This window comes from Silene latifolia, chromosome 4 (assembly GCF_048544455.1).
Source record: "Silene latifolia isolate original U9 population chromosome 4, ASM4854445v1, whole genome shotgun sequence".
NCBI lineage: Eukaryota > Viridiplantae > Streptophyta > Magnoliopsida > Caryophyllales > Caryophyllaceae > Silene > Silene latifolia.
In genome coordinates, this window is record NC_133529.1 from 26,831,552 (window position 1) to 26,848,568 (window position 17,017).

The 17,017-nt window shown below is 39.2% G+C and overlaps 1 protein-coding gene across 2 annotated transcripts; it reads left to right on the plus strand.

The window, feature by feature from the left end:
* LOC141653324 (ADP-ribosylation factor GTPase-activating protein AGD1-like) lies at window positions 1-15,787 on the plus strand. Of its 2 annotated transcripts, none has more exons than XM_074461048.1 (20): window positions 1-504; window positions 697-765; window positions 1,824-1,900; window positions 2,209-2,309; window positions 2,875-2,945; window positions 3,430-3,502; window positions 8,346-8,390; window positions 8,699-8,764; window positions 8,888-8,935; window positions 9,037-9,132; window positions 9,220-9,261; window positions 10,178-10,393; window positions 10,492-10,623; window positions 10,699-10,920; window positions 11,502-11,588; window positions 11,687-11,998; window positions 13,024-13,169; window positions 13,253-13,346; window positions 13,919-14,409; window positions 15,164-15,787. In XM_074461048.1, the coding sequence occupies exons 6-20, from the start codon at window positions 3,446-3,448 to the stop codon at window positions 15,276-15,278; spliced, it is 2,169 nt and encodes a 722-aa protein (XP_074317149.1). In that variant the 5' UTR covers window positions 1-504; window positions 697-765; window positions 1,824-1,900; window positions 2,209-2,309; window positions 2,875-2,945; window positions 3,430-3,445; the 3' UTR covers window positions 15,279-15,787. The 2 variants fall into 2 exon arrangements, with proteins under 2 accessions (XP_074317149.1, XP_074317147.1); XM_074461046.1 differs by having other exon boundaries at window positions 3,430-3,492.
* Window positions 15,788-17,017: the final 1,230 nt, after the last annotated feature.

Here is a 17,017-nt window from a genome sequence, read left to right on the forward strand (position 1 = left end):
AATCATCATTCATCAAATCAGATATTCCAAATGCATTAAACAAGAGCAACTAGACTAAAACAGACATGCCTCCCACTCCCATATTCTCTCAATTCTAATTCAGCCGCTTATAATGCAGTTTACGTCCTACATTCATATAATCAATCATAATTAATCACTACTTTGTCGTACAAATCATATATAAAATCACATAAAAACACTCTCCATAAACCTCAAAAGTCATGACCCCATCATTCCATTAACCAAAACCGTCCACTGAATGCGCTAACATGTTCTTTTATTTATTTTTAATTTTTAATTTTACAACTACTATAAATTCCATTCTTTTTACTACCCATAAATTTTTTTAGCAAATTCTTCTCTCTTTTATGTTATATCTGAGAAAATCTCTGTTTTTTTTATGATCTTTAAATAATTTTTTCAACCAAATTGTTCAAAAATTGTGTTCTGAAGGGGAAAAAAACGTAATATAATTGCATGTTGTGTTACAGACATCCTCATCGGGTAGGATATTCCATCCGTCTCAATCATTTATTTATTTTTCCCGTTCATTTGTTTAGTTTTTATGTTACAGATAAAAAAATATTGGAACGAACGGGCCCAATAAAAGTATTAGGAATTTTGAGAGTGTTTTTTTTTTTTCTCATTTTGTGATTTATTTTGGAATAATTTTTGTTGGGTTTGGTGTTTTTTCAGAAACGGATGCCCGGTGATTCAAAGATGAGTTTCTTAAAGCTTGATGATTCTCCTATGTTCAGGACTCAGGTTTTTTGTTGCTTGAATTTCCTGTTTGTTTATTTCCTTGATTTGTGTACGGAAATGTTACATTATTGTGGTTTAAGGGAAAGTTGATTAGAATAAGGCGATTTAAGACTTTACCGGCTAAACTAGTTGACGCTTCTCATTGCTTTCCTTTGTGGAGTAACAATAGGCTTAGTTGTAACCTGGTATCGGGAACAGCCGGGGTATCAAATATGTGGATCAATGTCTGTTCTATTATATCGGGAACAGCCTGTAAGGCTGCGTACATCCAACCCCCTCTCCCCCCACTCAACCTGCAATTTACGGGAGCCCTTGAGGCACTGGAGTAATGTTGTTGATTGTTAACATGGGTAAGGCTGCGTACGCCTAACCCCTATTGCTACTCCTTATTGCCAATGGTTTTAAGATAGAATGTTGCCCAACCTACATACATACCAAGCCTTTACTCCTCCTCGGGCTGCCTTCCCCAACAGTAAAAATTTAATGGTAGGTTATGCATTGCTTTAACCCCGTGTTGCTCAAGACTCGTTTAAGGTTTCTGACACAAGTGGGGTTTAAGAGAGCATAAACTCGCATAAAAATAAATTAGTAGTTAGGCTCTAAGCTTCATTGAGGGTCCAGCTGGTTTTCTTGTACTGTGGAGCAATAGCCGGATGATGCAATACTCGATGCCATTATGGGGTTCTTCAGAAACTGCTCTCTGAGTTTTCTAATATAAGAGTAACACTGCTTACATTGACCACTTATCCCGCAGTAGGAGGAAACCCTTGACAAACTGGGGGGGGGGTGGAGGTTGTAACTTGTAAGCTTCATTTAGAGTCACCTAGAGTCCTAGAGTGTCTCTTGTTGGAGTGTCATTTCCGTCTCAGGTTTCCTTGGGGTAAGATGTGTTGGAATAATGGAAGTCTAAACTTCGTGCAGCGGGGGAAGTTGGACGACCTGACCTTTATTGATGCTCTTTTCTGAGGTCTTTATAGTTTGTAATTTTTTGTTGAATGATCACATTCTGCGTCCTTTTTACTGAGCAAGCTACTGAATTATATTACGACGTGGTGCAACAGCTTCAATGTTTAGAAGATAGTGCCGAATTGCTGAAGGATAGAAGTTTAAGATTCTACAAGGGATGTCACAAGTACACGTGAGTCGATTTCTCTACACTTACCCAGCTTTTAGTATAGAATTGTGTAATGTGATCTGGCTAGACTGCTTCTTTAACAAGTTCTGTCTCTTTGTCTCATGGTTGAACAACAAGCTGTTTTAGACATGCATTTTTCTTCTTCTGTACAAATTTACTGCCTACATCATTCTGATTTGCTAAACAAACTTCTTTTGAATTAAGAATATCTTCCACTCTTCTCACATTATTTATCTGGCTATGACAAATTGACAAGCAATAGAGTTCTGTTTCACTTGTTCATACAAACTTCTGCTGTCATTATAACTCAGGGAAGGACTTGGAGAGGGTTATGACGGAGATATTGGTTTTGCAAGTGCTCTTGAAGCATTTGGAGGAGGAAACAATGATCCTTTAGGTGTTTCTTTTGGAGGTAACTGATTCATAATTTTTTTTCCCTTTGGTTCGGAATTCAAAAACTCACCTAAAACCCCATTTGATGTTTGTCATATGTATTGGGTTTGTCATGGTTTAAAAATTCCCCCATTATCTAGGGATTTCCAGCCGCTGTTATCCAATGTACTGTTATATGAGGCCCTGGAAATAATGTCGATATCTAAGCCGCCTCATCCAGTATTACAAAATAATCACCATTACTTTGCAGAGAAAAGATAGGCTAGAGCCTGCAAACATGGATAATATTCTAAATTTAAGATCTAATGAAGTGAAGATTTACACGTTTGTTAAACATTTTTGAAATAATATTCGTATTGGTCGCCACCGTTTTGTTAGATCTGCAACATCCTGATACAAATATTTGTGACTGTTACTGCAATGCAACCAATTTCGCATTTTGATACCACGGATTCTGTCCAGGAACTAGGAATAAACTCTGTAATGGTAGACTATATCTAGAACATTGACTCAAGTCACATTATTTGTATATCTAGAAGTATTATACTTTTACTTTATATGATCCAACTCAAATATAATTCCAGGCCCTGTTATGACAAAGTTTACAATTGCTTTGAGAGAAATTGCTACATACAAGGAGGTTCTTCGATCCCAGGTACTGCTACTTCCTACTTCTATCACTACTTCCCATCGTTTTTTCCAAAACATGTTCTATCAAAGTCTGTATGATTTTCTGTTTCACGTGTTGTCTACCAAACATTATACTTCCATAATACATGGAAAGCAACAACATCAACCTAGTGACTCAAAGGCCTGCTGTAGGTTGGGCAATGGAGTGGGTGTGGGGGGATGTCTGCAGTCTTACATGGTTACCCCTCTGACTCAATGAAAATTGTGTTGTAAATTGTATCGATAGACAATTATTTCACAAATCTTAGAAGCACAAGCCGTTTAATGAATCAGTTTGCTTTATTCCATCAATACCGTCATATTCGTGAAGCAATCTTGGTCGCAGAGAACAATGACTATTCTTTGGAGAACAGTGCGTTGCCATATTAGTAAAGATGTTACTCTGATGCGATGGCATTAAGATCATTGCAGTTTTCATAATTACTGATGTTGTTTATTGGCTTCATTAGGTGGAGAATCTATTAAATGTTAAGCTGCTGCAGTTTGTCAATGTCGACTTACATGATGTCAAGGTACTTAACGGTATTTACCATATCTGCCCTATCAGCTCTCTCCATGTCTTTAATATAAGATTGGTGAATGTAATGTATTTCTGAATGATGATAATTACAGTGAATGCTAATCTATTTATACAAAAACCTAGCATCTAATTTAGGCTAATATAGGTGTCTTGTGTAAGAATACATCCTATAGTTACAATATATGCAATACTCTAAAATATAAGTTGCTCTTTATGTTGAGATATCTTTGGAGGTGGAAGATATGGAGGATATTGGAGATATTCTCGTTAATACGCCCCAAGATGGACGTTGCGAGAGAGGAGTCCAATCTTGTCTCGTAGTTCATTGAAGCGATGCTTGGGAAGTGGTTTGGTTAGAGCATCGGCCAGTTGGTCTTTGCTAGCAATATGTTGTATACGAATGCGACCAAGTTGAAGCTGTTCCCGAACAAAGTGAAAAGAGAGTGCCATATGCTTCATTCTGGAGTGGAAAACCGGATTTTTGGCGTAGAGTGTGGCCGACATATTGTCACAATATAGCGCAGGTGCTTTAGTGATTACAATGTTGAGTTCAGTGAGGAGATTGCGAAGCCAGAGTGTTTCAGTTGTAACAGCTGCGACGGCTCGAAATTCGGCTTCTGTCGTAGAGAGTGCAAGGCCACGTTGTTTTTTGGATGACCAGGAGATGGGATTACGACCAAGGTAGATGATGTATCCAGAGGTGGAGAGATAATTGTCTTTGTCACCTGCAAAGTCGGCATCGCAGTATGCATGTAAACACATGGGAGAGAGGCGATGTAGTTGAATGCCATAGGTCTGGGTACCCTGGAGATAACGTAGTAGGCGTTTCAAAGTAGACCAGTGGGTTGAGGTTGGATGATGAAGGAATTGTGCAAGCCTATTGACGGTGAAAGCAATGTCCGGTCTGGTGAGGGAGAGATATTGGAGACTACCAACAATAGCTCGATAGTCGGAGTGGTTGTTAATTGGTTTATTGTCTTCACGAATGAGGTGTGTGTCAGCAGCCATAGGGGTTGTGATAGGTTTGGTATTAGACATGTTATATTTAAGTAAAAGATCATGAACATATTTAGACTGATTTAGATGAAGTCCAAGATGGTTGGGTGTGACTTCAATACCGAGAAAATAAGAGAGTGGTCCAAGGTCTTTAATGGAGAAGCGGTTTGCTAAATGTGTGACAAATTGTTGGAGGTGGGTATTGTCAGGTCCTGTAACTATGATGTCGTCAACATAGACTAGCATATAGATACGAGTGGTATGTGTTTGTAAAATAAATAATGACGAGTCAGAGATCGATTGTTTGAAACCATAGGAAGTGAGATATGTTTTGAGTTCAGTATGCCAAGCTCGAGGAGCTTGTTTTAGTCCATAAATAGCTTTATTTAGCTTACAAACATAGTCTGGTTTGGATTCATCAATAAATCCCTGCGGTTGGGCCATATAGACATTGTCGGTTAATGTGCCTTGTAGGAAGGCATTATTAACGTCGAGTTGGCGTAGGGACCATGAATGAGTTACAGCGAGAGATAGAATTAGCCGAACGGTGGTGGGCTTGACTACTGGACTAAATGTTTCAGTGTAATCAACACCTGGACGTTGGTGAAAGCCTTTGGCAACGAGACGAGCTTTGTGCTGTTTGAGGGACCCATCGGGGTTATACTTTATGCGATAGACCCATTTGCAGCCAACTACATTTTGAGATTGATGACGAGGAACAAGAGACCAGGTATTGTTCTTGATAAGAGCTTGGAATTCGTCTTCCATTGCTTGTCGCCATTGCGAGGAAACAAGGGCTTGTTTGACGGTGTTTGGTAAGGATGTCGGTGTGACTAAAGCTTGAGCGAGATTGGCATATCGTGGGTTGGGCTTACGAATGCCATGGTCCAGCCGTGTGACAACAGTGCGAGTGGGAACCGTAGAGGGTGTTGGAGTGGGGGGCGACATGGGAGAAGTGGAGATGGAGGTGGGGGATGGAGGTTGGGTGTCGGGAGTGGGTTCGGTGGGCGGTAGAGTGGATGGTGACGGTTGGATAGTGGGCTTTCGACGGGTATATACTTGGGTTATAGGAGGTCTTGGATGAGGAGAAGGTATAGAGGGTTCAGTAGTAGGAGGAGGTGGAATTGGAGGTAGTATTATGTGACACCAATCATCGATGGTTGTGTTGTCGGGTGGTGGCGGATTTTGGGATAGAAGACGGGTATATGGGTATTCTTCTTCAACAAATTTGACATGTCTTGAGGTGTAGAGTCGGTTTGTTTTTGGTTCAAGACAGTGATAAGCACTTTGGGTCGAAGAATACCCAACAAAGATACATGGAGTAGAGCGGTATTCGAGTTTATGTTTGGTATAGGGTCGTAACCATGGATAACATAAACAACCAAAATTATGTAATTTGGAGTAGTCGGGTTTTATATTGTGTAATTGAAAAAATGGAGTAGAGTTATGAAGAGTGGTGGTAGGCAAACGATTGATCAAGTAAGTTGCCGTACTAAACGCGAACGGCCAAAGAGTGGTGGGAAGCCGAGCATGTGCTAGCAAGGCGAGTCCGGTTTCAACAATATGACGGTGTCTCCTCTCGGCGTATCCATTATGTTCCGGAGTGTGAGGAGGAGATGTATAATGACTAATACCATTGTCGAGAAGATGGTGCGTCAGTTTTTGAAATTCTCCACCATTGTCGGAGAAGAAACGTCGAATTGGTTTGTTAAAATATTTTTCAACAAGTGCTTTGAACCGAATAAAAACTTGGGTTGTTTCGGATTTTTGCCTAAGCGGGAATAACCATACATATTTACTAAAGTGGTCAACGAATATGACATAGTATTTATATTTTTCTCTAGATAGGACGGGGCTAGTCCATAGGTCCGAGAATATTAAATCAAGCGGTGCCGTGGTTTTAAATGACGATGTCGCAAAAGGTAATTTGGTGCTTTTGCTTATTAAACATGAATCACAGTGAGAAAAATTGTTTAAACGAAATTGGAAATCTTTATTAATTAATCTCATTACATCATAAGTAGGGTGCCCTAATTTGTGATGCCATGAGTTCGGAGTTGAGCCGGGTTGTGTTGAGTAAACGGTTTTGGGCTTCGGGCTCAGGTCATAAATGCCGTTTTTAGCCTGGCCTGCAGCAAGATTGTTCCTGTCTTCAAGTCCTTAACACAAAAATTGGAAGCAGAGAACAAAACGTAAGCATTGTTATCTTTGCATAACTGTGAAATTGAAATTATATTTCTAGATATTTTCGGAAGGTAGTGAGGGTTGGGTATTGGTGCGGCTGGGGTTGTGGCGGTGTGAGCCTGAGGTGCGGCCTGGTGTTGGCGAGTGGGGGGTGCAGGAAATATGATGGTGGGGAAGAGTTTGCGGAAAAGGGGACAGTCTGCGATGACATGACCGACCCGCCGCACCGTTTCGCGCGGCCTTTGAAGGGCGTGGGGTGGGGTTGTTGTTTTTGGGTTTGGCGGTGGTGTTGTGGTTGTTTTGGTGGCGGTCATTGTGACGGTAGTGGTTGTTGTGTCGATAATTGAGGTTTGCAGTAGGTTGAAAAGGGTCGATTGTGGGGTTTTGTTTATTGAGCAGTTCATGTTGAAGCAACTTCTCGTGAAGTGCTTCAAATGCAATTGGTGTGTCTCGTGCTCTAATTACGTCAATGACGGGTTTGAAGACGTTATAGTCAAGGCCCTTGAGAACCTTGGCAATGACATCTTCAGGATCTAATATTTTGCCCATAAGGGCTAATTGATCGACACATGCCTTGATGGCGTGCATATATTCGGTGATATTTTGGTCTGCGGTTTTAACTATTGAATCGAGTCGATCCTTTAGTTGTAAAATGTGTATGCGGGACGGGTTGGCATACGTTTGTGCAAGGATGTCCCACGCCTCTTTCGAGGTGGTTGCGCGGACTATCAATGCTTGAATGGTTGGTGATAGGGTGCCCATAAGAGCACCAAGTAATAGGCCATCCTGCTTAAGCCATGTATAATAAGCAGGATTGGGTTTTTCGGATTTATCGTCCGAGGTAATTGTGGGTGACGGCTGAGGGTGAGATCCATCAAGAAAACCCAAAAGACTAAAACCAAAGAGGATGTTAGTCAGTTGGAATCTCCAAGAGGTGTAATTAACAGAGGTTAATTTCACACAGTGATTCAAATTGATCGATGTGAGCGGGTGAGTTGCATCATGTGGGTTAGGGATGGAGTTTTCAGTTGGTGACATATTGAGGCGAGGTTGAGAGGTTTGGATGGTGGTGGAGGTGCGTTTGAATGCAGCGGCGCGCGGATAGAGGTTGTAGGAAGGTTTTTTTGTGGATCGATGGGGACTGTGTGATACCATATAAGATTGGTGAATGTAATGTATTTCTGAATGATGATAATTACAGTGAATGCTAATCTATTTATACAAAAACCTAGCATCTAATTTAGGCTAATATAGGTGTCTTGTGTAAGAATACATCCTATAGTTACAATATATGCAATACTCTAAAATATAAGTTGCTCTTTATGTTGAGATATCTTTGGAGGTGGAAGATATGGAGGATATTGGAGATATTCTGTTAATATTTAATACCTTCAAATGGAAAAACATTGTTTTTTGTGCCCTGGCACAATTACGGAGTACCGTTTTTTCGTTGGAACACCCAGAGTCAGATCAAGCTTCATTCTTGAACAAGTCACAAAATTATTTCCAAAAAACTGCAATACATTATTAGGTGTAGCCAAGGCCCTATTTGTCTGCTTTTTCTGATAAATGCTTAAAAAATTGGACTATCTCACATGACCGGTTAGCTGGCTATACTATAATAATATTCTTGCTTATTTGTCTACTTTTTATGGTTTCCTGCAGGAGGCTCGAAAGCGCTTTGACAAGGCCGCCATTATGTATGATCAGGCGAGTTTCTTAGTTTTTTAAGTTAATTATATGCTGTATCGTGCTTGTTCTTACATACTTTGCCTCATGTTGTCCTTTTGCCTGATCCATGGTATATTTGTCTGTAACAATCCTGAAATGATATTTTCCGGTATTGTTAGTTATTGAGCCATTTTGCTTTGTTTCATCATAATTCTAACCTCAGAGTAGTGAGTCCTTGATTCCATTTGAAAATTTCAGAATCACTAAAAAAATAAAATCTAAATAACATTGGAAATCTTTACCCCTTTTCATTTGATACTCATAATAACTTCCATGCGGTGCTCCAGGCTCGTGAAAGATTTTTATCACTGAAGAAAAATGCCAGGAAGGATACAGTTGCCCTTGTTGAAGAGGTAGGGGACTTTTTTTTTTTTTATATTTTTTTTGTAATGAGTATCTCTGATGATATTAGATAGTCTAACTATTGTCAAGAATCAGTATTTCGCATATTATAATTTATTGGAGATACATTCCAGGAACTTCATTCTGCGCGAGCTTTGTATGATCAAGCCCGTTTCAATTTGGTATTCCTCTACATTTCCCCAAGAGTGAATTTTTCCAAATCAATTTGGCTGACAATACAAATTCGACAGTTGTTTATTGGAGTACAACTCTTGCTTTTTAGGTCACTACCCTATCAAATGTTGAGGCCAAAAAACGTTATGAGTTCCTAGAAGCTGTTAGTCGTGCAATGGATGCTCACCTCCATTACTTTAAACAGGTCCATAGTGCATTGATTATTGATCAGACGCATATGATGTCTTCATCGTGTGCAGTGCTTTGACAATCATATTTGTTTTGCTTCCAGGGATATGAACTATTACATCAAATGGAGCCTTATATAAAACAGGTTCGCTTAGTTGTCTTTTTGGCCTATTTGGATTATGTGTTTTCTAATTTGCCTGTTACATAGTGAATTATACATGGCTGTTCATTGGAAACTATTTATACTTCAAAGAATTTGGTCGATAGTGGCGGCAATAAGCTGAAAAGCTAGAGAGTAATCTGGAAAAGCATTTCATAGTGTTATACATGGTTTAGCTCTATTGAAAGCTGTTGCCTGCTAGAATCAGCAGATACCATAATTTGGCTCGTTTTGAGATAGTAAAAAATTTGATGGAACGAAATCTATACTTTTTCTATCAACTTAGTAGTAAAACAAGACAGCTGCATTGAGTGCCTTTCTCTTAGTGGAACTTTTGAAGCTAAAGACATATGCTTTACAATCATAAGGTTCTCCTCTTAAAAGATTTACATATTCGCCACGCCAATTATTGTCATTTGGAGAGGAAGTAAAACTGGATGATAAAAACAAACATAACGATAATGGTATACTTTTTATGTGACACGGTAGGACAGAAGGTCAGAAGGTGGATAGCAAGAATGTATTCCTGTGCACTGTAGAATATAATGGTCCAGCAGATGCCAGCTTAGCTTAGCTTAGCTTTGAGGGTAGGTACTCATGACCTCAGTTTGAAATCAGTCAGCATCAAAATCAAAACTGCGTTGTGGTTCCTTGACAGTTTATTCCAAAAGGCGATAACAATAGCCTAGATTATATTCGTTTCTAATATTGCTGCTTGATTTTGTTGGAACTAACTGGACACAATTTTTTCTTCTTTGTATCAGCAGTTTTGTTATTGAATGTCGAAAGCCCGCAAGTTTTATCATATGGACTATACATGATAACTCAACTCCATTTATCTGCTATATAATACATTATTTTTTTATCAAGTGATGCTAATGAGATAGCGTATTCCTTGCAGGTTTTGACATATTCAGAGGAATCAAAGCAAAGTTCCATCAATGAGCTCACGTCTCTTAGTGAAAAGATGAAACAATACAAAAGGCAAATAGAACAACAAAGTAGGCAATCTGTTAATGGATCCCGTCATTTTCCTCTAGATGATTGTCCACAACCTTTTTCTAAAGGCACTGATAAGAGTATAGAAGAAGTTATGCAGACTTCTGTAAATGGGAAGGTAAATTCACCTAAATCTCATTGATTATGCTCAATTGCCACTGCTTTCTGTCTTTTTCGTGGTGTTCTAGTTAAGTGTACTTACTTGGCATATTCCAGGTCCAAATCATCCGACAAGGGTATCTTTTCAAGCGTTCTACTAATTTGAGAGGTGATTGGAAAAGAAGGTTTTTTGTGCTTGATAGTCGTGGCATGTTGTATTATTATCGCAAGCCACGAAGCAAAGCATCTGTAAGTCCTATAAAAGAAACCTTTTCTGTCAGGTTCTTACTGCGACTCAACTTATTGGTTTTTTTATGTGTTCAGAACAGTAAGTTATCAGGTCCCTTGACTGGCTCTGACCCTGCGTCAGGAGTGCTTGGTCGATGGCTTTCTTCTCATTACCATACTGTTTCCAATCACGAAGAGAAGTCTGTGGCTCGTCATACTGTCAACCTATTAACATCAACGATAAAGCCTGATGCAGAGCAGTCAGATATGAGGTTTTGCTTCCGGATCATATCACCAGTGAAGACTTATACGTTACAGGTATTTTTTTTTAAATCAATACAATAACTGCTCTTCTAAAGTGGCTGCGCTTCTTTCTTTTGTGAAGTAGCGGTCCTTCGATGCAGTTCTCGACGCAATTTTCATCTTGGGTCATTCGGAAACAGCCTCCTTGTGTTGCTAACGCAAGGGTAAGGCTGCGTACATCCGACCCCCCCTTACCCCGCAATTTGCGGGAGCCATTGAGGCACTGGGGTAATGTTGTTGTTGTAATACAATAACTGCTCTGTAATTGATGGGGAATATGCAAACTCGGGCCCTCCTTTTTTTGGAATTGTATTTTTTCCATTTGTTGCCAGAGACGTGGTTCTTTGGTTTTGTATAATGATTGAATGTAGCAAATGGCTTGCTAAAGTGGCTACAGTTTTGCTCAATTTTAAATTTGATGTAGCATAGCGAAATTTACATTATGGATCATCCAGAAACAGTCTTTGTGCGTTGCTAACGCAGGGGTTAGACTACATATATACAACTCCTCTTGAGGCACTGGGGTAATTTTGTAGTAAGCCAGACTAAAGCCATAATCAAAAGCTAATGTGAGTATTACTTTCTGAGAACTGCAGGCTGAGAATACAGCAGATCAGATGGACTGGATTGAGAAGATAAGGGGGGTAATTGCTTCGTTACTGACCTCGCAGGCCATTGAAGGGGTATATTACTATACATATACTCTCTATTTTGTAGTCTTATTTTCATCATAGATATCTGCCAATTTTCTTGCAATGACGTGAACAAAATTGCATCTCAGCGTGTTTCGACGTGGCTCGATCATAGGGGTCCAGCCAGTGTGACCGATAGTGGTGGTTCTGAATGCTCTGCTGTTATTGATCCGTCAGTAGCAGAAGGTTTATCAAACTTCTCTGGACCTATCAGTTTCCAGCAGCAACGACAGAGTGTGAGAGTTGATAAACCTATTGACCTATTAAGAAAGGTGCCTGGTAATGACAAATGCGCTGATTGTGGTGCTCCAGGACCGGACTGGGCTTCCTTAAACCTCGGAATTCTCATTTGCATTGAATGTTCTGGTGTCCATCGCAATCTTGGTGTTCATATATCAAAGGTTAGTTACAAAAATAGTATGATTTGCATCTTACTTAAACCTTTTGTGCTCTAGGTTCGGCAGTGACTTAACAAGGTGAGAGTCTGAGAGACTTTGCTAATAGGAAGAAGTTGAAGTAATTTTGGCATAACCACTGTTAATTTGCTCTGGTTTTGGCTAGCCATTCCTCGGCCAAGCTTCCAATATGGAACAAATGTTGTTTGCAAACTAGATTCTGTCGATGAAGTTAGCATTGTTCTACCCATTCAAACCCGTTCCCTGATTCCAGTGGCGGAGCCGGGATTCAATGTTTGATGGGCTAACCTGTAGATTAAAATTTTTGGGGGACAATTATTAATTCTTTTGGGTGACGGGTTGGCGGTAACCCTTGCTAGTCCCCTTTGCTCTGCCAGTCTGCCACTGTCCAAATCAAATCGAATTCCGAACCTTGAAATAGTGGATATAGTACTTTCTAGTCATAACCGTCCTACCCTAATGTCTCCAAAGTGGCTCCCGCAAAAGTTAATGGAATATGGAATAAGCAGCAAAGTGTACATCCTAAGGAGAGTCCTTCAACTCCATTGATTCTTTATCACCTCCTGCTCCTTGTTTCTAAGTAGCTATGAGAGTGTCATTTAGGAATTCATCTAGCCTTTCTTACTTACCCTGCGAATTAAGTTGTGCTAACTTGCCAGCATTAGCATACTACGTTCCTGCGGCAGTAGCCAGGTTATTTTGTTCAATTTGATTGAAACAAAATGACCTGCTTTTTCGGTTTAAAACAAAAAACATCCGGAAGATTTTAAAAGTCATCTTGATTATTCCATTTTATTCCAACTCCTATAGTACAACGGATTTTCGGCTTTGTTGAAAGACATTTTTAAAATAAGAGAGGTTGATCTTCCTCCCTTACAAGTTATGGATACACACACAATTTAATTCGGCATAAGAAACATAATTCGATTTTTTGCTTAGTCCAGTGGAAGCCCCCCTCCCTTTCCCTTATTGTACCTATTTGATGATGATGCTTATGAACATCGATACAGGTAAGATCTTTGACATTGGATGTAAGAGTGTGGGAGCCTTCAGTCATATCTTTGTTTAAATCTGTGGGTAATGTCTTTGCAAATTCGGTCTGGGAGGAATTTTTGCATGCCCGAAACTTTTCCCAATCAGAAGAACGACCAACAATGTAAGTTAATTTCTACATTGACGTCAATTGAAAGACATGTCTTTCAGCTTGAACCACAATAATTTTTGAGTTTCCCTTTGCAGTTTTCCAAAGTCCGAAAAACATAAACCATCGTTCATGAAAAGGCCCACACATAATGATCCTGTTGCAGTGAAAGAGCTGTTTATTCATGCAAAGGTGTTTCATTTTATTCTCTCTGTCTAAACTTATGTTAGTATTTTAGATGTTGGAAGCTATGTTACTCCTGACTCTTAATGTTGCCTCGAATATCCATGTCCGGCACTTGACGCTCTGACATGGGTAGTGATAGATGAACCAACTCAACCAAAACCTTAAGGTTATGGTTGAGGTCCAACTATTATAAATATTTCTATTACGCTCCCTCACTCAAATGCCCGTTGGGCTTGAAGAGTGGTTAGTTGTGCACCGGCTCCCCCGTACCGTGTGCTGGGTTTCCACTTCGAGTTTTTGAGGAGTTTTGAGGTTGCCAGGATTCGAACCCGTGACCTACGGTCACACTGGCTCTGATACCATGATAGATGAACCAACTCAACCAAAACCTTAAGGTTATGGTTGAGGCCCAACTATTATAAATATTCCTATTAGGTAGGACGCTGCATTTTACACCATAAGCCTGAATTCTTTCAACAAAAATAGCCAACCTTACACTTAAACATGAACTTGTGCTGGATGCTTCTAAGAGTTCTAAGCAAGTCTAAGAAAATATTTTGGGATTTCTCTGTTTACAGTATGAAGAAAAAGTGTTTGTTCGCAAGATGAAGGGGCATCAACATATATTTTCAGTGTCACAACAGATGTGGGAAAGCGTGCGTGCCAATAATAAGAAAGCAGTGTATCGTCTCATTGTATGCTCAGGAGCGGATGTTAATGAGGTGAATCAGCAACCAGCATCTGTCAAATCGTTTATTATGCCTCGTGTCAAACATTTAGAAGAGGCTCCGCTTGTTCACAACTCGACCAGTGGAAGAGCTGTATCCGCTGACCGAGCTGCCTCTAGATCGGTGACCTCACTTAATAAGGGAAAAGGCACTTTTAGGGAAGATTCTGTTGATGGATGTTCATTGCTTCACCTAGCTTGTCAATATGCTGATGTAGGCATGGTTGAGCTACTCCTACAGTATGGTGCAGATATTAATTTTTTGGATCCTGGAGGTCAAACCCCACTTCATTACTGCATTACGGGCCAAAAAGCGGATATAGCAAAAGTGCTTCTCATGAGGTATTTTCGCGTTGACCACTTGCTCATAGCATGGAGAATTCATGTATTTTGTTCAAAACTATACTGCAAAGCATTCACCTAATTACACGGTATTAAATCTCGGTTTGGGAGTTGTTTTCAAAACCGATAGTCCCGGCCTGATCTCGATCCTTGCGTAAATAGATGAGATCGATACTTGAATGCCCATTTAGAACCTTGCACCAACTCAAATTCAATTGTCGGATGCATGTGCATCTTGATGTGGCGGACATGACTTATGTGAAACTTTTTAGTGTTTTTTTACCTTAAGTGTCAATGTAATGTACCATGATGGTCGAGTGTTGTGTCAACATGCAACACGCATGTGTACTGATGTGTATAATCCACATAGCTCAACTACAAGTTAAAGTCGCTTTCTAGATTATGATGGAATAAAACAAAACAGCTCATTAAAACTGGCAGCACTTCGTTTAATTGAGTTAGTTGCAGTTTCCGACTCTATTTTCATCATGCCATTTGGTCGAGCCCTTGCAGGCTGCAGCACAAAGGTAATATTGGTATTGTTGTACAAGCAGCTGGGATAATAAATTCAAACGAATGTCTAATGCTCTATATACTTGTTTGAACCTTCATGAGATATTCTTGTATTACACTGCATGGTTGTTTAAAAGTAGAATGGAGGACTATATTGTCAGGGCAATGGCCGAAAGTATTCAATTTCCTATCCCGTTGTGCGATAAGAATTTCATCTTTATAACTATGTATATTTTTACAGGGGCGCTAGCGCAAAAGCAATGGACAACAAGGGTAAATCTGCAATGCAGCTAGCATTGGATATAGGCCTAAATGATGGTGAGCTTTTGGCACTCCTAAGAGATAATTGCAGATAACATCACAAGCATATATAGAGGTTCATTATAGGATAGCCGATAGCTCTGCCTTGAAGAAATGCACCCTGTTTTTTCCTCGACTGAAGCATGTGCAGGGATCACAAGACCTCGACAATGTTCCTTGTTCACAATCATGTCTCGCAATCTTACTTGAGGAGGAGGTTGGTACATATCATAGTAGTATATAGCTCTGAAGCTTCACAACAACAACAAAAAATCGAGAATTTGTGTCAATAGGTTGCCCTTTTGTAATGTAAACAACGAATCGTCACATTGTGTGTCAAACAATTGTGGCAAGGTAAAGGGAATCACATATAGTCTTTTTCAGGCAAATTGCTTGGAAGTGTATATTCCCCTCATCGTTACACACAAAGGAAGGTCCGGGGACTTGATTTTGTCGATGAACTGCTGTAAAAATTGCTCCTAGGATGGTAGCTTTGCACAATTTTGTTACATATTCGATCATGTAAATGAGAAAAAAAATTGTGTTTTTGTTTGCGCTTGTAAAACTCGCTTCTAATCCCATTGAAAGTGATGTAAAAACATACATGTATTATAGTTCGAGCCAACACCTATTACACATCATTGTCCGTGTGGCGTGGCATATTTGACCAACAATTTCCATCTTAGGAGAGGCTAATTGTTCAAACAAAAGTAGTAGAACCGTCCTAAGAAATTTCAAACACAAGTAAACTCTTTGTTGAATATCAATGTGTTTGGACCATACTCTTAGTCTTATGGGAGTATACCAAAAGAAGAGTACCCTACAATGAAAGGAGTAATGTGGAGTTTTTGGATTAATCCATTTTTGTCTTACCGCCTTAATCTTCTAATAACTCATCATTTTATGATATTTAAATAGTACTTATTTTTAATGTTTAATATGAAGTATGTATTAAATGAAGAGACAGTTGGATATACATGATAAAACGCAAAAATGGAACAGAGAATCCGGACTTGGTAATGAGAGTGATGTGGTGGGATGCATTCACCAGAAGGGGCTCAAGAGAAAGGCAAGTGCAACGCGCATTAACATTTCCTTATCTTCAACTTACCAATATAAACAAGACAGCAATGAAATCAACATTGACAAATCAATGAGCTATATAATGGGACGATTTGGCTTATTAGAGGAAAGTTGGGGATAAAGGCAATTTCAAAGGTAAACTATTGATTTGGAAAATATAACCTTAACCAGGAAAATGGAAATTAAACACATATCAACATTAGTCAAAAGATATGTTTATTTTGTGATTTTTTGGAGTATTTTGATTTTTAAGTGTTGGGTAATTTCAATATAATATTGCACAAATTTAGTAAGTTGACTCGAGAGTTAAGCTATTTTTCGTCTGTGAGTTATGATGACTAAACACGTAAAATAATGACGTTTGGATTTGAGTTTTCTTAGTCTAATTAGTTGTTGTCATTAAGGGAAATTTCTAACAAAGATAACAAATGAACAACACCTAGAAATCTAGAATGTTCCGTATTTTTAACAAAATAAATATTTTATTCTAGTCACGTCAAAAGATATTCATGAAAGCTGAAATTTGACTATGGAGTATCATATTACCAAAATAAGAAAAATTTAAAATCACATACCACAAAACCAAGATCAACCAACCCGTATTCCATCAAACAACATACTTAAACTTCAAAGATACCAAAATCAACCAACCCGACGGACCAATGTCACATTATAAATCTTAAAATGACCTGATCTAAATCACAAATTCTGT

Bases quoted from the DNA above. Each gene is read 5' to 3' on its own strand.
- LOC141653324 (XM_074461046.1), top strand. From the start codon at position 478: ATGTTGTGTTACAGACATCCTCATCGG. The intron at 10,394-10,491 runs GTAAATTCACCT...GGCATATTCCAG, and splicing joins AGACTTCTGTAAATGGGAAG to GTCCAAATCATCCGACAAGG. The intron at 10,624-10,698 runs GTAAGTCCTATA...TTATGTGTTCAG, and splicing joins AGCCACGAAGCAAAGCATCT to AACAGTAAGTTATCAGGTCC.